Source organism: Topomyia yanbarensis, chromosome 3 (genome assembly GCF_030247195.1).
Source record: "Topomyia yanbarensis strain Yona2022 chromosome 3, ASM3024719v1, whole genome shotgun sequence".
Taxonomy (NCBI): Eukaryota; Metazoa; Arthropoda; class Insecta; order Diptera; family Culicidae; genus Topomyia; species Topomyia yanbarensis.
In genome coordinates this window covers 412,942,381-412,964,643 of record NC_080672.1, presented here as the reverse complement: position 1 = coordinate 412,964,643, position 22,263 = coordinate 412,942,381, and the positions used below count along the sequence as shown (strand labels likewise).

At 37.8% G+C, this 22,263-nt stretch overlaps 2 protein-coding genes across 13 annotated transcripts in view; one reads left to right on the top strand and one right to left on the bottom strand.

Moving 5' to 3' along the window:
- Positions 1 to 22,263, top strand: part of LOC131693510 (RNA binding protein fox-1 homolog 2) — an 803,264-nt gene that overhangs the window by 44,560 nt on the left and 736,441 nt on the right. The gene's annotated exons all lie outside the window — the stretch shown is intronic.
- On the bottom strand, positions 5,528 to 22,255 carry LOC131693512 (PI-PLC X domain-containing protein 1). Its single transcript, XM_058981393.1, has 3 exons — positions 21,823 to 22,255; positions 21,306 to 21,743; positions 5,528 to 6,556 (listed from the first exon to the last, which is right to left on the bottom strand). Exons 1-3 carry the CDS (start codon positions 21,929 to 21,931, stop codon positions 5,562 to 5,564), a joined length of 1,542 nt encoding a protein of 513 aa, XP_058837376.1. The 5' UTR covers positions 21,932 to 22,255; the 3' UTR covers positions 5,528 to 5,561.

Here is a 22,263-nt window from a genome sequence, read left to right as displayed (position 1 = left end):
ATACATCTTTCATTTGATACGAGCCATGGAAGGGGAGCGTTTCTGTGTGCTGGAAGGATTTTGCTCGCATTTCCAAGCGACGATGGCGGAACAAATGGCGAATTGCTGGTTTATGCAGTGCGTTTAGTGTTTAGTCGTATAGGCAAGTCTCAAATCGTTTCATAGGATTCTCCTCCTGTATCACAAGACAGTTATTGGCAAATCGACCTTATTAGGACGAATATATAATGGAAAAAGAATTGATGAAGAAAATTCCTTTTATTAATTTGTATTAAGTTTGTGCTTGTCGATTCTGTATCTTTACCAGTAAATTATAATATAAGCAAATATTTTTCAAATTAATAATGTACAAACTAGAAGTCTTTTGCAAAATGAATAAACGTGGCAACCATGCCACTAAGCGAAAGCCACCCCAAAAAAAATGATGAAAATATGTTTATTTGTCGTACAAAAGGATGGTCTTCTATCTGCAACAAAAAGTTGATAAAAGAGATCACCTTGTTTCAGTGCTTATTTGACATGAGCTGCGAAAGGAAAATGTTCGTGTGTGTACGTAGCAGAAGCGAATCACCGGCAAGGTTCGAATCGTTTCAAAGGATTCTCGTCCCGTATCACAAAACAGTTAACAGCAAACACTCCTTATTAGGACGAATACATAATGGAAAAAGAATTCAATTAGAAAATTCCTTTCATTAATTTGTATTAATTGTGCGCTTGGTTATTCTGTACCATTCCCCAGTAACAAATTAGGTTTTAAGGTTGTTTTATAGCCACTTATAAAACTTAGATTGCACTTGTAGCGTGCTATAAAACTTCAATTGTTACTTGGGTAACCAGTGAATCATAACATAAACAAATATTCATACATTATGCAAAAATCCCTTTTATTAGCTTGTCTTAAATCTGTGCTTGTTAATAATCAATTCTGTATCTTTATCAGTGAACAATAACAATAAAAGTAACAACAAGTAACAAGTGGTCGTGTCTTGTAGACAACCCTCTATTTTTTCTGATTTATTGAATTTCCAATCTTCGAAAGCGTTGGATTAGTATCGAAGCTAATTATTGAAAAAAACCCTGCTTAGGGTTGCCACACCGGTTTTTGGAGACGAATTTCGTGTCTTCGTTCAGGTAAATCCGAATTCACCCGGAAGAATCCATTGGATTATTTTGCAATTTTGCGTTGCCCTTTTCTTTACCAGGAATCGTCCAGCACGCAGTCGTTATAAACATCATCATTGGGTTGCAGGCCCTAATTGTTAAGGAGGGCCCCTCTTGGTATTGACAAAAATTATTATAAAAGTGCCATTTGGGTTTACTTTACCCCATTGAACTTTCGGTTCAATGGATCATTGTTCCTCACAAAGATTCTCGAAAGAAACTGAAGTGTGATTTCATAACCTGTGTTTGTTTATTGAGGAGCAGAGCAAAGCTCGCTCGGGTTATCCTTCACAGCGAGAGTGGCTGGTGCTTTTAGATTCTTTGTAGGAAGGAAGGAGAGCGAAGTACTACACCCAACTACATAAATCGACAAAACTGTTAACAAATGCAAAAACATACAACTAAATGTGAACGGCACAGAAAGTGCTTTAGCAAAACATTACACTCTACGGTGAATGTGACGAAAATAAGATATTTTTCCTCCTAGTGCTACGAGCTACGAGCTACGAAGGAAATAAAAAAGTGCATATTTATTTGTTTTTAAGCGTTTTATACAATAAAAAGCAATGGAAGCGCTCCAAACTTATGTCGAGTGATCACTTTAATTCGAAATTGTAATTGATACCCATGTGTCTCTTGAAATCTATCCCCTGCTCAGTAAAACTCTACTGGTGAAAGTACCACTAGAGGCGGTAAGGGGAGTGGGCGTAGCGTATTGGTAAATCGATTGCCTTGTACGCAGCGCACCTGGGTTCGGGTCCCGACCCCGCACATAGGGTTAGAAATTTTTCCTAAGAGATTTTTCTAACCCGAAGAGGCGAATGACCTTAAGGTTAAAACCTCTATAATTGAAATAAAAAAAAAAAAAAAAAATAGAGGCGGTAACCCTACCTCTATTTGAGAGCTCAATTGGTCAAATGAGTCATCAAAAACTCTTGATATACCTAAATAATTTGAAATAATCCAAAAATTTAAATTTAAAATTTAAAATATTTTGTTCGCCGTTCATTGTTACACAATCCATAAAAAATCATATTCAGATACGATATGATACCGAAACATTTTTGTCTAGGGGTCGTAGTCAAATGATGTAGCTTTTTTTGGAGATTTGCTTGCAAAGCGGCCAGGAATGGAAAAAAGATAAATACGTTTTACAATTCTTTCAAATACGGCCTTTTATCAACATTTTCATTATAACAGCAAATTGCGTACACAACAAGCCCCTTTTATGAGGAATATAGTGTTAATAGTTTTGTTTTGAATTTTATATGTCATGGATGATCTCTCAGTTCACAATCCTGCAGCTGCCAATGATTCTAAGAAGCATACGTACAACTAAATTGTGTTTGATTGATTTCGAAGAGAAAATAACTCTGCTACCAAACTAAATCAACCAGTTAGCAAGATTAGCTTAATGTAGCAAGTTAAATCCGCATACAAAATCTTTTCGTTTTGGAGGAGTGAGCGTGAGATTTTGAACGTCGCTTCCTGAACGTAACGATTTTATTTTTATTTTTGAACTATTTACTAGAAATCAGTTACAACATTCTTGTAAAATATTTTAAGGTTTTTATAGGATTATGAATGTTTTCGAAACCAGCATAGCGTAAAATCCAACCCCAACCCTGGATTGTATTTGTATTTCTACAATTTTAAGATTCTGACTTTTTTATCTATTTCCATTCTTTTATTTTATCCATCTTTTTACGTTCCTTACTTTTGCTTTTTTCTATTGCTATCACTATCACTTACTTTAATTTATAGTTTTTTCTTTAATATTTAATTTTATTCACAATTTTTCGAGAAAATTCTACTTTCCTTATTTCATTTTAATACCCTGCTTTTTTATTAGTTTCTTTTTTCATTCCATCCAATTTTTAGAATTTGTCTATTTACTACATTTATTCTTATCATAGCCTATTTCTATTTCCGTTTTTTTTTCATATTTTTTTTGCATTTCCATAAGCAATTTTACTTATTCAAATTCATTCCAATTTGTCTTATTGTTTAATTTTTCACCTTTCTCCTATTTTCTTCCTTATGTTTTTAACTTTCCGTTTTTCATAGTTTTCCCACTGATCGTTTAATTTAATTTTATTTATTTCTTATACCTTTTTCTTAAGATTTTATTCGTTATTGTTATTTCTTCATTATTTCCATTTAACCTATTTTGAAAGTACTTTTTCAACTAAACATTTGATCTTTTTTAACACTATGCGCACTTTTCCTTGATTTTACATTTAGTTCGTTATTTTAATTTTTTTCAAATTTCATTTCTAGTGTTTTTCTATTCTTTAAATAATTTAATCCATTTTATTTATTTTCTTAGTGTTAATTTCTCCATTTTTTGTGTTTCTATAGTATACCATGTTGGCTTTTTCTTACTATCATTGTTTTTCATTTTGTCTGTTTGCTCCGATTTTGTTCATTATCCAATTTTCTTTACTTTTTGTCTTTTCATCATTCCACTTTTCCATTTTTTCAAAATTTTCCGGTTTGTCCATTTATTTTAATTTCTCTATAATTATTTTATTCATGTCTTTTATATACACTCCTGTAATTTTATGCATTCTTAACGTTCTATTTACTTTTTCTATTGCTTTAAATGGCCTGTGTTAAACCAAAGAGGACCAAGCACCATTTTGAGGTACTTTATCTAAAATCGCTTTAACATCCAATGTAACACCAGGAACTCTAATATCTATTATGTTTTGGGAGCTCAAATAGCAAACGAAAGCAAGCAAGTGTTCTTTGACTTTCTACGTAAATGGTAAGTTATCGAAAAATGAATTTTGGTACGAAAAATACACGAAAAAAATTATGGCGCTTAGCTCGGTTTGGCTTAACGCAGGCCAAATATGTCTTGTTTTAAATGTTAAATAAATTTTATTATTCTTGATTTATCGAGTTTTTCAGTTTTATGCATTTTTTATATTAATGTTTGTATTCTTTTTAGTAGTTTTTCTTTCATTTTTATTTATTCTTAAAAAATTTTCTACTTTCTTATCGATTTTTCATTATTTTCAACATTTGTTCAATAATGTTCGAATATGTTTTTTTCTAGTTTCCTGTTTTCTTTTATCAAATTTTTATAGGTTTTATTTTGGTTTTTCTAGATTAAACATTTTTTGACAATTGACATCAATTTGTTTATTTGGTTGATTTTGTTGTTTGTAGCTCTTTTTTACATTCTTTTAATATTTAGTTTCTTATTGTTTTTCTTTTATCTTTTGCCGTTGATCGCCGTTTAGATATTTTTAATTTTTGTAATAACTACATTTTTAATCTTTCCATTTCCGTACTTTTATAAATACTATTGACAAAAATGACGCTTTTCAAAGTCACCAAAACTGTCGAAAAGGTATTTAAAAAAAACTCCCACAGTAATGAATTTCAAACATTAACTTTTTTTGTACTCAGGCAATACACAGTGGTGGGGGCCCGTACGTTGGACCCCCCAGGCCCGTATTTTCTCTCTGCGGCCCTGGGCGCGGGACTATACCGTACACCTGTATCTCATTCCAGTACCTTCCGACATGACTCGTCAATGAAATGTGACCATGTTTTCCCTCTCCGAGCGAAGGCTCTCCAGTGCAAATGGAATGTTTAATGACATTAACTTTTTCCATGGAATCCGCAAACTCACAACATAACATCATTTCCCACCGGAAGAATACCTAACAGGCACGTTAACAAATGATCTATTCAACAACTTCTATTACAATTCAGAGCACCACACAACATTCCCGGAAGCCACGTGAATTGCAAGGCAAAGAAGGATGTACAAAAAACACCTCACACAAAAGCAATGTAAGTACGGACAGACGAGCCGAAAGGGTTCCGCATCCTTTTAATGTTCATCGAAAAAAATGAGCTTGCTCCCACAGGAAGAGACACCCTACAATACTACCATTAGTCATCTCAACTCTACCAGGTGCGAGTCCAACTACCAACATTCCTATGTGTGCTGGGATCGGGAACATATGATACAATCTACATTCCCTCATTTTTCAGCAGACTAAGAAAGAAGTGGCTCATAAATCACCACTATTATAAAGCGGTTGCTACTTCCTAGTGCCGTTGTCAACGAGGCTACTTCATGCATGTTGTTGCTGATGGCAGGAACTGTCCGAGCCAATGTCTGGTATGAATGTACCTACAAGCGAATATGAAGTGCGGAAATAATACTGCTCTAACTGCACCGAACATCGTTCCGAGAGGGGACAAACAAATGTCTTCCGAATGGGACGCCTTTTAGTTTTATGTGTCTGTGTCCGTCGGTTTCGTTTACTATCAAAATAGAATCCAACACGAACGTGCATCCTTTTATCAGGGAGGGATTCTCGAAAAAAAATGGAAACATTGGTTCTGTTACAAATTAGTTTATTTTTTTAACTATTTTACTTTTCGCTAGGTACCCGTTTTAGATTCCAATATATGGCAGCATCGATGATACTGGTTCCCCGAACAAAATCCACGGCAACGATGTTCGCCGCAGGACCCAATTCTTCAAAGTACCACTTGGTAACGAATCGATTCACGGAGTCGGCCATTTTTCGCAAACCTCCGTACCGATCCGTAATTACTCCCCACGGGTCGGGAGTTAGTTCGGCCATATCGGTTACCGGCCGATTCGAAAAACCGAACAGATGCCGATTGTGGATCCTGAACAGATAACTTTTCAAAGCTTCCATACTCTGAACGTCGCCCCATTTTTGCTCCGTCGATTGCCATACCAGTTCCGGGTAAAATCGGACGGCATATTCATGATCGTAGCACAGAATCACGGTTTTATTACCAGCCCAAACGTCCTCCAACCGTCCGTTCCATGTGATTGAAGCATCGGCCATCACCTCCGCCAACGAATCGTTCAGCAGATGTATCAGCTTGTCGTGAATAGCGTAGTCTTTCCCGAATCCGACCGGAAATTCCTGCACGTCCAAAATAATAATCTCATTCGTTTCCACGGCGTAATCCCTCACCTGCTGCAGGATATTCTTCAACGGGTGCAGCCTCGATATGCCATGATTCGCCCAAAACTGTGGATTCGTAGACCGGTAGTAACCCACCCGCAGATCGATGTAACGGATGCCCTGCAACAGCTGCTGCCTCACATCGTCGTCCTGGGTTAGCGTGTACTTGGTAACGATATTTTCCTGACTTTGGTGGTTGAAATTTTTCTTGAACGATGCCGAATCGTGTGTGCCCGGAATGAACAGCTCCCGCATCCGGAACTGACCCAAATGCGCGCGAAGATCGTTCATCCACGTCGGGTACAGTTTCATGCAGTGCTCGGATTGGATCGTGCCGTTGCCGTCGATAAAGTACGCATAGTAACCGTAGCAGGTGGTCGTGATGTCAACCCGCTCCATTAGATCGCGGTTGAAGATTATATCTGCAATTATAGGGAGAGAGAGAGAAACAGGGAAGAAGGAAGTGAATCAGCAATTAGTGTGTATGTGGTTTAAAATGTATGCCGGTGGGAATTTAATTTGTGTCTGATTCATTCGTTGCATTGTCTCTCGTGAGATTTTTTTCCCGTTAGAAATGATCTGAATGTCAAATTCTTGACTCTTAGTAATTGGAACGAGTTTTTGTTGAAGTAGCTGGTGATTTAAAGATTAATTTAAAAATATTGATTTTAAGCAATACTCTGAACGGCCAAATTATCAATTAATAAAAAATTATCAAAAATCCCACCAGGAATTTCACGCTGCTCCACATACAAATAACCGATATGGGGTGCATCAACGATGAGGTCAGGTAATAAACTGAAAACAAAGAATTTCTCATAATTTCAATCGGAAATAAATATATGTGTCCCCACACCCGATCAATATCACGTAATTACAGCAGCTCTGTGGTTGGTGACAGTGTTGCCAAATTTTCTGCGGTACCTGATTACAAAGTTACCGAGACAAATTGGAACACTAGTGATGTCAATAGAATTTTCTTCGCTTTGTGTAGTCGGCTGAAGTCTCGTAGCCTGGGGACGCGAATGAAACTTTCTCTATACAAATCGCTGATACTTCTAGTTGCGCTACACGGTCATGGGACATATATTATGTAGAAGGTAGATGTTTAAATGTTCAGTGTGTTTAAAGCGACAAATTCCTCACTCAATGCACGGAGGGACAATATATAATAGAAAATGGTATAGCATAACGAGCTGGATATGTAGTGCGAATGCCGTAAGCCGAGAATTACAAGGATAGATAAGAGGAAGATAGACTTACGGAAAATATACAAGAAGTCTGCAGTGTTCTGCCACGATGATGATGATGATGATGACGATCTTTCCATCACCTGTACATGCGGCAACACTGCCCCGGTGGATATTCAAACTAATTAAAACCTCCTTTTTTATTTGCTTATGTGGGACGCCATTCAAACAATCGCACAATTGAAAAACCACCGGCACCAACCAGCCAGCAGGACGACGACCGATGATGCACCAGGCAGCCAGGAATTCCTGATGAGAAGCAATCAGGTCAAAACTGACGCAGGCCATCTGGACTCTGGCAGTTGCTTCGGGAAGTGCACTGTACTCACTGCGATGGCTGCTTGAAGGGGAAATCAAATTATCATAACGTTCGGCGAGCGGGACTTTTTGTGTACATTCGGATACAAAGTGAACAGAAATTAATAGCTGGTGCAAATCAGGGAGTTGGTGCGTGGGAATCTGTCCTACTGGCGAGTCGGATTCGGATGGAACGTGAAGCCATCGATGCTGACGGTTGGGGACTTGTTCATTAGAGTAGTTTGAAATAATCATGGCTCTGAAAGGATTTAATTTCGAATATCTAGGAACGTAGTTGTATTTGAATATAAACCGATTCATCAAACCTGGTGACGAAATTTGTAATGCTTGAAATTAATGATTAATTGTTATCAATCTAAAGAATCAAATTAACAAAATGGTTTCCGCATACAATTCGAATATAGGCTAAAGAGGAATAGTTAAACATGTTTTTCATGAGACTAATCAAATTTTGAAAATGATCGTTTATCCTAACATGTTTCACGATTGCAAAATCTAACGAGAAGGCAAGATCCTAAAGATGACTTATCTTGAGACCCAGGACTACCTTTGGGAGGGGCGTATGTATTTTTGACATACATTTAAAAACGTATCTTGAAAGAATTGCAATGTAATAATTTTTGAGCATTCTTTTGTTGCTAAAAAATGACACGCTAAAAATAATTGTATAAATTTTTCAATAAATCAAAAATCTAATTATTTTGCAAATTACCATTCCGACAAAGAAGGATCGTCATTTGGTTGAAACAGTTTCATTCGACCAAAAATGGCCCATTTGGCCAAATATGCCTTTCGGCAAAAATACCTTTCCGCAAAAATAACTTTCGGCTAAAAATGGCTTTCGTCCAAAACGGTTTTCGGCCAAAACTGTATTTCGACCAAAACTACCTATCGGCCATAAATACCTTTCTGCCAAAAATTCCTTGCGGTCAAAAATGCCTTTCGGGCCAAAATGGCTTTTGGCCAAAAATGGCTTTCGGCAAAAAAAATGCCTGTAGACCAAAAATGCCTTTCATCCTAAACTCCATTTCGGTCAGAACTGTCTTTTGTCCTAAAATGCCCTTCGGCTTTGGCTTTCGACCCATTTTTGCTTTCGGACACAATTGGTTTTAGGCCAAAAATGACTTTCGGCCAAAAATTGGCTTTCGGTCAAAAAGTGGTTTTTGTCAAAAATCTTTCGACCAAAAATCGCTTATTCGGCCAAAAGTGGCCCATTGCACTAAAAAATTTTTGGGTCAAAAATGGCTTTCGACCCCACAATTGGCTTACGGCGAAAAATGCCTTTTTCCCAAAAATACCTTTCGGCCAAAAATTACTCATTCGGCCATAAATGACTAATTCGGTTATAAATTACTCATTCAGCCAAAAATGGCTCATTCGGGCAAAAATGGCTTTCGGTTAAAAAATTGCTTTCTGACTTTCGGCCAAAAATGCCTCTCGATCCAAAACTGCCTATCGTCCGAAAATGCCTTTCTGCCAAAAATTACCCTTTCGACCAAAAATTCTGGCTAATTCTGGCTTTCGACCAAAAATTGCTTTCGACTAAAAATTGGCTTTTGATCAAAAATTGGCTTTCAGCCAAAAAAAAGCTCATTTGACCAAAAATGTTTTCTGCCAAAAATTGGTTTCGACCAAAAATGCCTTTCGTCCAAAAATGCCTTTCGTCCAAAAATGTCTTTCGTCCAGAAATGCCTTTCATCATAAACTGCCTTTCGCTCAACACCCATTCGGCAAAAAAAATGGTGAACTATGCCAAACATGATGCGTTCTGCCAAAAATGACTCATTCGCTCAAAAATACCTTTCGCCCAAAAATGGCTTTCGGCCAAAAATGGCTATCGGCCAAATTGGTATTCGGCAAAAAAAAACTTTCAGCCAAATAGTGACTTTCGGTCAAAAAGGCTTCCAATGAAAGGTGGTTTCGACCTTAAATGGCTTTCGGCAAAACAAAAGATATTCGGTCAGCAATGGCTTTCGGCGAAAATTGGTTTTTGTCCTGAAATTCCATTCGGCCAAAAATGCCTTTCTGCAAAAATGCTTTTCGGCCAAAAATACCGTTCGGTCAAAACTGCCTTTCGCCCTAAAATGTCCGTCGTCCGAAAATGCCTTTCGGTCAAGACTGTATTTAGGCCAAAAATGACCCTTTCGGACAAAAGTAGCTCATTCGGCCTAAAATGGTTTTCGGTCAAAAATTGGCTTTCGGCCAAAAACAGCTCATTCGAGCAAAGGCGGCTCATTCGAACGAGAATGTTTTTGGCCAAAAATGTCTTTCGATCACAATTGGCTTTCGGCCAAAAATAACTCAGCCGGCCACAAATAGCTTATTCGGCCACACATGGCTCATTCGGTCAAAAAAAGCTCACTTGCCTTTCGACCAAAAACGCCTGTTCGGTTCATTTCGGTCAAAACTGTCTTTTGATCTAAAATGCCCTTCGGCTTTGGCTTTCGACCCATTTTTGCTTTCGGACGCAATTGGTTCTAGACCAAAAATGGCATTCGGCCAAAAATTGGCTTGCGGTCAAAAAGTGGCTTTTGTCCAAAAACCCTTCGGCCAAAAATACCTTATTAATGGCTTTCGACCACAATTGGCTTACGGCGAAAAATGCCTTTCATTAAAAAATGCCTTTCGGCCAAAAATTACTCATTCGGCCATACATGGCCGGTTATATTTTACTCATTCGGCCAAAAATGCCTTTCGGTCAAAAGTGGCTTTCGGTCAAAAATGACTTTCGGCCAAAAATGGCTTTCGGTTGAAAAATTGCTTTCTGACATTCGGCCAAAAATGCCTCTCGACCCAAAACAGCCTATTGTCCGAAAATGTTGGAATAGCGAAGAACGCAGACAGTCGAAGAGTGATCGCCCGCCTAGCGGTGGAGAGTAAGCGATAGTAAGCGTGAATAGAGATGCGTGATATAAGTTTATGCGTCCGACGATGGCTGAAGAACAGTAAGCCGAAACGTTACGTGTAAAAATGGGAAAATTTGCTGTTTCTTTTTCACCGAGAAAAATCAACAAGTCCACGAAATAAATATATTGCGGTGACCATAAAATCTTATAAAAATAGCTCTTTCGGCTAAAAAGTGACTTTCGACCAAAAATTGCTTTCGACTAGAAATTGGCTTTCGGTCAAAAATTGGCTTTCGGCCAAAAATAGCTCATTCGACCAAACATGTTTTCTGCCAAAAATGGGTTTCGACCAAAAATGCCTTTCGGCCAAAAATGTCTTTCGTCCAAAAATGCCTTTCATCCTAAACTGCCTTTCGGTCAAAACTGCTCATTCTACTAAAAATGGCTCATTCTACCAAAAATGGTGAATTATGCCAAAAATGGTGCGTTCTGCCAAAAATGACTCATTCGCTCAAAAATACCGTTCGCTCAAAAATAATTTTCGGCCAAAAATTGCTATCGGCAAGGTTTTCGGCAAAAAATAACTTTCGGCCAAATAGTGACTTCGGTGAAAATGGCTTTCAATGGAAAATGGTTTCGACCTGAAATGGCTTACGGCAAAAAAAATTTCGGTCAGAAATGGCTTTCGGCGAAAATTGGTTTTTTCCGTCTAAAATGCCATTCGGCCAAAAATGCCTTTCGGCCAAAAATACCGTTCGGTAAAAACTGCCTTTCGCCCTAAAATGTCCTTCGTCCGAAAATGCCTTTCGGTCAAGACTGTATTTAGGCCAAAAATGATCCTTTCGGACAAAAGTGGCTCACTCGGCCAAAAATGGTTTCTGCCAAAAATGGGTTTCGACCAAAAATTTCTTTCGGCCAAAAATGTCTTTCGTCCAGAAATGCATTTCATCCTAAACAGCCTTTCGGTCAAAACTACTCATTCGACCAAAAATGGCTAATTCTACCAAAAAATGGTGAATTATGCCAAAAATGGCGCGTTCTGCCAAAAATGACTTATTCACTCAAAAATAATTTTCGGCCAAAAGTGGCTATCGGCCAAATTGGTTTTCGGCAAAAAATAAATTTCGGCCAAATAGTGACTTTCGGTAAAAATGGTCTTCAATGAAAAATGGGTTCGACCGGAAATGACTTTCGGCAAAAAAAAGATTTTCGGTCAAAATGCCATTCGGCCAAAAATGCCATTCGGCCAAAAATGCCTTTCGGTCAAAAATACCGTTCGGTAAAAACTGCCTTTAGCCCTAAAATGTTCTTCGTCCAAAAAATGGCTCACTCGGCCAAAAATGGCTGTCGGTCCAAAATTGGCTTTCGGCCAAAAACAGCTCATTCGGCCAAAGGCGGCTCATTCGAACAAGAATGTTTTTGGCCAAAAATGGCTTTCGACCACAATTGGCTTTCGGACAAAAATAGCTCAGTCGGCCACAAATAGCTTATTCGGCCCCACATGCCTCATTCGGTCAAAAAAGGCCTCCGGCCAAAAATCGGTTTCGGTCAGAAAAAGCTGTCGGTAAAAATGCCTTGTGGCCACAAATTCCTTTTGGCCAACAATGGTTTTCGACGAAAAATGCAGAGACCTGCTAAGCCAAGACAAGTTTCGGCTTCACTATGTCTCATCGGCATAAACAGAACTTCTGCTCGAACGGGACATCACGTTTGATCAGTCGTTCGATTGAAACACAAAGTGTGTTTTAGTTTTAAGGGATTTGCGTCAAGCCGGCGCTAATCTATTCCGACAATAAGTTAGTGTCGGTTTCTGATGAGGCGAAGCTGAAACGCAACTGAGTATGAAATAAGGATTTGTGCCCTGAAGTGCAAAGACTGGTTTTACCAACAAATTTTCACCCTAGTGAGAAATTTTGGTTTTTACCAAATTTTCCTCCTTAGGGTGAAATATAGCATAGACGAAAAATGGTTTTCGGCCAAAAATTGTCTTTCGGTTGATAATGGCTTTCAACCAAAAATGAGTCGACCTGAAACGGCTTTCGGAAAAAAAAAAAAAGATTTTTGCCCAGAAATGGCTTTCGGCAAAAATTGGGTTTCGGCCAAAAATTGCTTTCGGCAGAAAATGTCTATCAGCCCAAAATGGCATTCGGTCGAAAATGCCTTTCGGCAAAAAATGCCTTGTGTGTGTTCTGTTTCTTATATGATCCAATCTCCCCATGCAAAAACTTATTTTCAGGATGTAAAAGGTGCTAGCTCTACCGATTTTCCAATGACCCATTTCAGAATGACAGAGACCAAGCGGTACATTCCGAGGCCATTTTTCCGTCGGCAAGCCCCGCTCAGTTATAAAACGTGTACCATTATGATACCAGTATTATGATCAAACTTTCGATTCCTTGCCACGAATGCGTGTGCAAGAAATTGACGCGTATTTAGAAAAGCCAATTGCATATGATTTGAACAATAATTATTGAATTAAATTATTATAGCAACGTTTCGAGAAAAATACTCATCTATTTTTTACTGCAGTTTTTCCGTTGATTTGACCATCCTCAGTGGATTCGGCTGTACAACGCTTCTGTAGCTCTTCGAGTGCAGTATTATAATGTCACGCTAATTCTTGCAACGAGTTCAGCTAAATTCACTGTGATTTTCGAAACCAATCACAAGTTATATTTTTAATATTTTTAAAAGGTTTCAAGCACGATAAAATTATGACTGTGAAAAAATTTCACCTCCTTCGCCGACGGTTGCTACGATTCCAATCGCCTTTCGGCAAAAAATGCCTTTCGGCCAAAACTGCCTTTCGGCCTAAAACGCTCTTCGTCCCAAAACTGCCTTTCGTCCAAAAATGGCTCATTCGGCAATTGCTCATTCGATCAAAAATTGCTTTCAGCCAAACATGGCTTTTGGTCAAAAATCGCTTTCGGCAAGCTTTTCGATCTAAGCTGCCTTTCGACCAAAGCTACCTTTCGGCCAAAAATGACCCTTTTAGCCAAAAATATGCCTTTCGGCCAAAAATAACTATCGGCCAAAATGTCTTTCGGACAAAATTACCATTCGGCCCAAAATGACCTTCTCATTCGGCCAAAAGTGGTTCATTCAGCCAAAAATTACTTTCGGCCAAAAATGATTTTGCGCAAAAAGTTGAATTTCGGTAAAAAATGGCTTTCGACTAAAAAATAGCTCTCGGTTAAAAGTGCCTTTCGGCCAAAAATGGTTCATTCGGCGAAAAATTGCTCATTCTATCAAAAATTCATTCATTGTCATTCATATCATTCGGACAAAAATGGCTTTCAACCAAGAATCATTTTAGTTTAACGAGTCGTTCTTATGAAAATTTAAACGTTCGTTTCGATGCTGAAATGTGTACGAATTTTTCATAACTCAAATCTGAAAATCAGACCAATCGGTCAAACATGACATATCGATCAAATATGACAATCGGTCGATCTTGACAAATCGCCGAAGCTTTACAAATCGACCAAATCTAACAAATCGGTCAAATTTAACAAGTTGGTCAAATTTGACAATTTGGTCAAATTTGAGAAATCAGTCAGACCTTATAAATCAATCTAATCTGATATCATCGATGAATCGATCATCGGTCTATTGTGACAAATCGGTCAACTCTGACATCTTGGTCAAGTTTGACAAATCAGTAAAATCTAACAAATGGGTACAATCTGACAAATCGGCCAAATTTAACAATTCAGTCAAAACTGACAAATCGATCAAATTTTATGAATCGGTCAAATCTGATAATTCGGTCAAATCTCGCAAATCGGTTAAATTTGACAAATCGGTCAGATTGGCAAGTCGGCCAAATCTGACAAATTGGTCAAATCATCCAGTCAAAAATGGCGCATTCGACCAAAATGGCTTTCGGCTACAAATGGCTTTCGGACAAAAAAGGCTTTCAGCGAAAAATGGCTCATTGGCCCAAAAAAATTATCATTCGGCCAACAAGGCTCATTCGTCCAAAACTGGCTCATTCGTCTAAAAATGGCTCATTCGGCCATAAATGGCTCATTCGGCCAAAACTTTCAGCCACACATGGTTTATTCGACCAAAAATGGCTCATTCAACTAAAAACGGCTCATTCGGCAAAAATTGCTCATTTGGCCAAAAATTGCTCATTCGGCCAAAAATAGTTCATTCGGCTAAAATAGCTTCCGGCCAAAAGCTGTTCTTTCGGCCTAAATGACTTATTCGGCCAAAAATGGCGCCTATTAATAAAATTATCATTTGGCCAAAAAATCTCAATATGCCAAAACTGACTCATTCGGCCAAAAATGACTCATTCAACCAGAAATGGCTCATTCGTCCAAAAATTGCTCATTTGGCCAAAAATAGCTCATTCGACCAAAAATGGCTCATTCGACCAAAGATGGCTCATTATACCAAAAATGGCTCATTCATCCAAAAATTGCTCACTCGGCCAAAATTTTCTCGTTCGGCCAAAAATGGCTCATTCGGCTAAAATGGCTTTCGGACAAAAATGGCTTTCGGCCAAAAGATGCTCTTTCGACCAAAAATGGGTTTCAGACAAAAATGGCGCTCATTCGGCCAAAAAAGTCTCAATCGGCCAAAACTGACTCATTCGGCCAAAAATGACTCATTCAGCCAAAAATGTTCTATTCAGCCAAAAATAACTCATCCAGATAAAATGGCTCATTTGACCAGAAAAGTTTCATTCATTCAAAAATGGCACATTCGACCAAAAATGGCTCATTCGGCCAAAACTGACTTATTCGGCCAAAACTGACCCATTCGGCCAAAAAAGGCTATCGGCCAAAAATCATTTTAGTTTAACGAGTCATTTTTACGACAATTGAAACGTTTGAAGCTGAAAATTGAACGATTTTTTTTCATAATTTACAGTTGATCTGTTTAAACCTCCGGAAATCGGGCAAATGGCTCACTAAACAAACAGCCGATGATGCCCTAAGACGATTTCGCTAGATTTTCAGAGCGTTTAACGGTTATCTCAAGCCCGAAAAAGACGATGATAAGTGTTTATTGACCTTAGGCGGTGTTTGTGTTCTTAGATATCTTCGGTAACGTTTCATTAAGAGGTAATAACGCATCTAAATTTTGACAATTCGGACAAACCATCAACATCAAATCGATCAACACTAGCAAAGCGGCAAAATCTAAAAATAATCGATAAAATATAAAAAATCGTCAGTAACTAAGTAATCCGAAACACTAAAGCAAAAAAACCATACTTTATTTAAGGTCTTGTGTCCTTATGCACAAAAATTTGGCTTTGTCCAAAATTTTCCCATTTGGGAATATTGCATAAAAATCGGTCAAATTCAACAAATCGGTCAAATTTGCAAAATCAGACAAATCGGTCAAATATGATAAATCTGTCAAATATGACAAATCGATCAAATCTAACAAGTCGGACAAATTTTACAATTCGGTCAAACTTGATAAATCGATCTAATCTGATAAATCGATTAAATATGATGAATCGGTCAAATCTGACAACTCGGTCAAGTTCGACAAATCAGTCAAATCTAACAAATAGGTAAATTCTTATAAATCGGCCAAATTTGACAATTCAGTAAAAACGGATAAATCGGTCAAATCTGACAAATCGATCAAATCGTATCAATCGGTCAAATCTGATAATTTGGTCAAAACTCAAATTTGACGAATTCGGTCAGATTAGCAATTCGGCCAAATTTTACAAATTCAATCAGATTAGCAAATCGGTCGGATAACTCTGAAAATTGATTAAATCTGACAAATCGGTAAAATCTAACAAAACGGCAAAAGGCAAAATCGGCAAGATCTGACAATTCAGTCAAAACTGAAAAATTGGTCAAATCTGACAATTTTATTAAACCTTATGAATCGGTTAAATTTCAAAAATCGGTCAAATCTGACAATTCTGTTGAATCTAACCTATCGGTATAATGTCACGAATCGTTTTTATCTGAAAAATTGGTCAAATCGGCAAATGTGACAAATCGGTAAAATCTGTAAAATCCGTTAAATATGATAAATCGGTAAAATTTGACAAATCGGTTAAACCTATCGGTATAATGTAACGAATCAGTCTAATCTGAACAAATCGGTCAAATATGACAAACCGCTAAAATCTGACAAGCCACTAAAATATGATAAATCGGTAAATTTTGAAAAATCGGTCAACTCAGACGAATCGGTCAAATCTGACAAATCGATTAAATCGGTGAAATCTGACAAATCGGTCAAATATGCAAAATCGGTCAAATTAAGCAAATTGGTAAAATCTGACAAATTGGTCAAATGTTACAATTGAGTCAGATCTGAAAAATCTGTCAAATCTAACAAATCGGTCAAATTTGATGCATGGGTCATTCCGCGCGAAGTAATCAAAAAAAGATAGAAACTTGAAATCGACCTCCACAGATTTGAACCAATTTTGGAGCAATTGTTCATCTAGGGCCAATACATAGACATCTAAATGTTTGTGTCACTTATATTGATTTTCTCTTGATTATATCTTCGATTCTATTTACTCTAAAATCAAACCACAAGATGTTTTTAGAAGGAAATTATTCAACGAGTCTAGAAAAAATATTAGTTTTTAATGGCAGTACTGTCAAGTATGCGCTTTTCCAGGTTAAAATTAAAACTTCGTTGTTCTCGCAATACTTATCTTTTAATTTTGAAAATTCTAATTTTATCGTGTTCTTCAGGCATTTTTACATTAAAAAAAACTTCTTATCTCAATGTAATTTGAGCCAATCCCGAGATACACCGTTTTGGAGGAAAAAACTCGCATTTTACCACATAAAATTTCAGTTTTATCGACAAATTTTGAGAAAATCTTCAAATGGTCATAAAAATCGATCCTGAATTGCTAGAGGCAAAACGGAAACCTAGTTTTTAGTCATTTCTCGTCTACTTCACAGTAAATTATGTGTGAACTTTGTATATTAAAGTTGAATTTTTGTCGTTGTGCACTTGCCATTCTATATGACCAAATCTGACGAATTGGTCAAATTCGACGAATTAGCCAAAGCTGGAAAATCAGCTAAACCTGATAAATCTTGATAAATCTGTCAAATCTGACAAATCGGTCAAATACGAAAAATCGGGCAAATTAGAGAAATCTGACAAATCAGTCTAATGTAACAATTTGGTCAAATCGGTCAAATTCGACGTATCGATCAAATCTGGCGAAGCGGTCAAAGAAGACAAATCAGTAAAATTTCACAAACTGGTCAAAATTCAAAAATCGGCCAAACCCAATAAATCGGTCAAATCTGAGAAAACGGACAAATCTAATAAAACGATCAAATCTGACAATTCGGTCCAATCTGACAGTTCGTTCAAATTTGATAATCGACCAATTCTGCAATATCGGTCAAGTTTCACAAATATGTCAAACCTAACAACTCGATCAAATCTGACTAATCGATCAAATCTGACCAGTCGCTCAAAGTTGAAAAATCGGCCAAACCTGATAAATCGGCGAATCTGGCACATGGATCAAATCTGACGAATTGGTCAAATTTGACGAATCGGCCAAGCCTGATCAATTGGTCAAATCGAACAAATCTAACAAAGCGATCAAATCTAACAAATCGGTCACATGTAATAAATTGGTGAAATCTGACAAATCGGTCAAATGTAATAACTCGGTCAAATCTAACAATGGGCATATCTGATAAATCGATCAAATCTGACAAATAAAGTATGGTTTTTGTTAGGTCCTTACGCACAAAAAATTGATCTCATTCAAAAATTTGTTCCGTTTGGGGATTTTGCATAGTGCCAGACGTTTGGTTCTTATACCAAAAGTCGGTTTGGGTTCACATTCCTCGTTGGCAAACAGAACCTCGGTGCGTAGTATCGAGACATCACTCGGAATAAGCCATTTGTTTAGAGTTCATGAAAGCCGTGTGACTTTTTGAATTTTTAGAGTCTAACTAGCGCGTTTTTGTGCTGGTTTGGACTTATCTAACCAGCATTAAGATGGTGTTAGTTACGGACGAGGGGAATCCAAAACACTAAAAAAACATACTTTATGTTAGATCTTGCACAATAAAATTGGCCTCATCCAAAAAAATTCCCATTTGGGAATTTTGCAAACTAACAAATAAGCCAAATCTGCAAATCGGTTAAATTTGACAAATCGGTAAAATTTGACAGTTTGATAAAGTCTGACATATCGGTGAAATTTGACAAATCCGTCAATACTGACTGATCGGTCAAATCTAACAAATAGATCTCTCACGAATCGGTCAAATTTGACAAATCGGCTAATTTGATAAATCAGCCAAACCTGATAAATCGATCAAAGCAGTCAATTTGGAGTAAATTTGCTAAAAATACTATTTATTTATAAATTTTAGCGAGCGATATAAGGGTTACAGTACCTCAAAATCAAATGTATTATTCTCTGTGTACAATGGATTTCTATCACTTTTTTGGTTAGGTTTATTCCAGAATGTTTTAGGCACTAGCAGATTGCATAACTTTTCTAAACTCATCAATGTAATTGTATGTCAATATTTGGTTCAAAATAAAAAAAATCATCAAAGGAATGATTCTTTTCAAGATGATTTTTTTCTCTAAGTTGTGAAACTTTGTGAACCCTTAAACCCCATCCTTTTACGATTTGGAGCCACCGTGCGTAGCTTATACCTCAAAATGGACAAAAAAACTAGATCGCATGTTCATGAAAGTTATGTAATTCCTTTGTGTCTGAAACTTCGTAGACTAAACCTATGTGATAAAAATTTAATGCATGGAGAAAACGCAAAAAACTGCACATCTTCCAAATCAATTAATAGGAAAATATTATCTTCAGCTAAGTTATTTTAAGAAAATTGCAGAAACAAAATCATTTTTATCGATAAATTAAAAAATTGAGAGTGCCGCCTTAAATATTAATGTGCTAACCGATTCAGAAGCTTTATCAGATTTTAAGAAACTTTGCACCTGGTTTTCAACCACAAATGGCTTTCGACCAAAAATGGGTTTCGGTCAAAAATGGCTTTCGGTCAAAAATGACTTTCGGCCGAAATTGCCTCTCGGCCAAAAATGCCTTTCGGTAAGCTTTTTGACCTAAACTGCCTTGCGGCCAAAATTGCCTGTCGATCAACTGACGTTCAGCCAAAAGTGCCTTTCGACCAAAAATGACCCTTTCGGTAAAAGGTAGCCATTTCGATCAAAAATGTGCCTTTCGGCCAAAAATAACTGTCTTTCGGACAATATAACCGCTCGGCCAAAAACGACCTTCTCATCCGGCCAAAAGTGGTTCATTCGGCCAAAAATGGTTTTCGGCCAAAAATGGTTTTCGGCCAAAAATGGATAATTGCTAAAAATGGCTTTGCAAAAAATTGACTTTCGGTTAAAAATGTCTTTCGGCCACAAATGGCTTTCGGGTAAAAATGGTCCATTCGGCGAAAAATTGCTCATTCCATCAAAAATGGCTCATTCGGCAAAAAATGGTTCAATCGGTCAAAAATAGCTCATTCGGCCGAAAATCATTTTAGTTTACGGATCGTTTTTACGAATCGCTCACTAAACGAACACCCGCTGGTGCCCTCACACTAGATTTTCAGAGCGACTAACCGTTAACCCTAACCCGGAAAAGACGATGAAAAGATGGCGTTTCTGTTGTTAGATATATTCAGTAAAGTTTCATGAAACACAAATCGGACAAACCTGAAAAATTTATCAAAGCTAATAAAACTGCCAAATGTAATCAATAAAATATAACCAATCGGTCAAACATGACAATCGGTCAAATCCTAAAAATCAGACGAATCTGTCAAATATGACAAATCGGTCAAATTTGACAAATCGGCGAAACTTGACAAATCGGCCAAATCAAACAAATCGGTCAAATTTGACAAATCGGTCAAACCCGATAAATCGATCTAATCTGATGGATTGATAAATCAGACAAATCGGTCAAATCTGACAAATCGCTAAAATATGACAGATTGGTAAAATCTGACAAATCGCTCAAATCTGACATATCGGTCAAAAATGACGAATCGGTCAAATTTGACAAATTGATCATGTCTTATGAATCGGTCAAATCTGATAATTCAGTCAAATTTCACAATTCGGTAAAATTTGACAAATCGTTCAGATTGGCAAGTCGGCCAAATCAGACAAATCGATCAAATCTGCAAATCGGTTAAATCTGCAGATCAATCAAAACTAACAAATCGGTAAAAGGACAAATCGGCCAAATCTGACCGTCTTAAAAATTAACGCGTTAACCGATTCAGATACTTTATTAGGTTTTATGAAACATTGCGCCTAAGCACGAGAACTTTATCGAAAGTCAGTAAATACTTTGGACAGTCTTGTTTGCGTTTGGGACCACTGTGCGGCGTGCACTCACCGCACTAGCACAATATACAAACAATACAAACAAGTGCTGTTAAAAAAAAATTTCAAGGGGTCGTGCACAAAGAGCAACTTTACATGTTTTCCAAGTTTGAAACAAATGTAGCAAATATCTCGCAGACACACCGGTTGAAATTCTCTAATAAAGCTCTTCGATAAAGTTTTGAATATAGCACCCATTTCCATTTGGATTAAATTAGTGGATAATTCATAATAATTGTTATGGTAGCTGTTTTAAAAAGTTGTTGCTATAAATCCCAACTTCAACCCACATCGGTTACTGCCTCCGGAAATCGAGCAGTGCGCTCCGTACAGCATGTTCTGAAAATCAACAATTTATCTTCTCTAGAGTGTTACCCTTGCATTCCATCCCTTGCTCTTACCAGTCATAGTCCATCCGTTCTGGTAGATCGGCTTAATCGCAAACAGAACCTCCTTCTTCCGTTCTCCGTACTCATCCCGTACATCATACTCCCAATCAATTTCCACCATTTGTGTGGTAGCAATCACCGGCTCTTCCGTCGTCGTCGTTGTCGTCGTCATCGATTCTGTTCCGTCATCTCCACTACCATCCTCACCAAACGACCGACCACTGGTTGCACCTGCAGCTGTGCTACTCTCCTCCGCCGCCGCCGATGGCAACTCCTCTCGCAGCGTGTAGTAAAACAACTTCTGCTGAAACGCTCTAATGGGGAAATCTTCCGTCAACACAATGTAACCGTCGGGGTCGTCAAAGTTTCGCCAAGTCAGCTCCAGCGTCTGATGGCGCGCGTTCACCGTGATGTAAAGGTCGGAGATCTTGGGCTCGTACACACGATCACCTATACGGAACGGGCAATCAATTGTAAATTAAATCCACTTACGGTCGCCCCGAGCAGAAGTTATGAGAATAAACCTCACCAATGAATCGCTGCGCTTGAACTAATTGAATAATCGTGAGCAGTTGCAGCAGTACTAGCAGCATCACTCCAACCGCAATCAATCCTGGTGCACTATTTCCAGCGTTCATTTTTTTATCGTATTTTTTTTTTACTTGGCAATTCAGTTACCAACAAATAATCCGACACACGAAACGGAAGCAATTTAATTGACACACCAATCAATTTCGCACCACTCACTTTTCGGTGCAGGTGCGGGAACGGGGCTTAAAACGTAGCTCACAAATTTTCGCGGATATACGCACAACGCACGACGACCGTCCGACCGACGCGACAACTATGTTCACATGTCAACGCGTCGATCCGCGCCCAGCCAGCACTGTCACCCAACTGATTAGCACTAGCACCGACCAGTCGACTGTCTGACTGACTGACTGACTCTGATTGAGACTGAGTGTGGTGT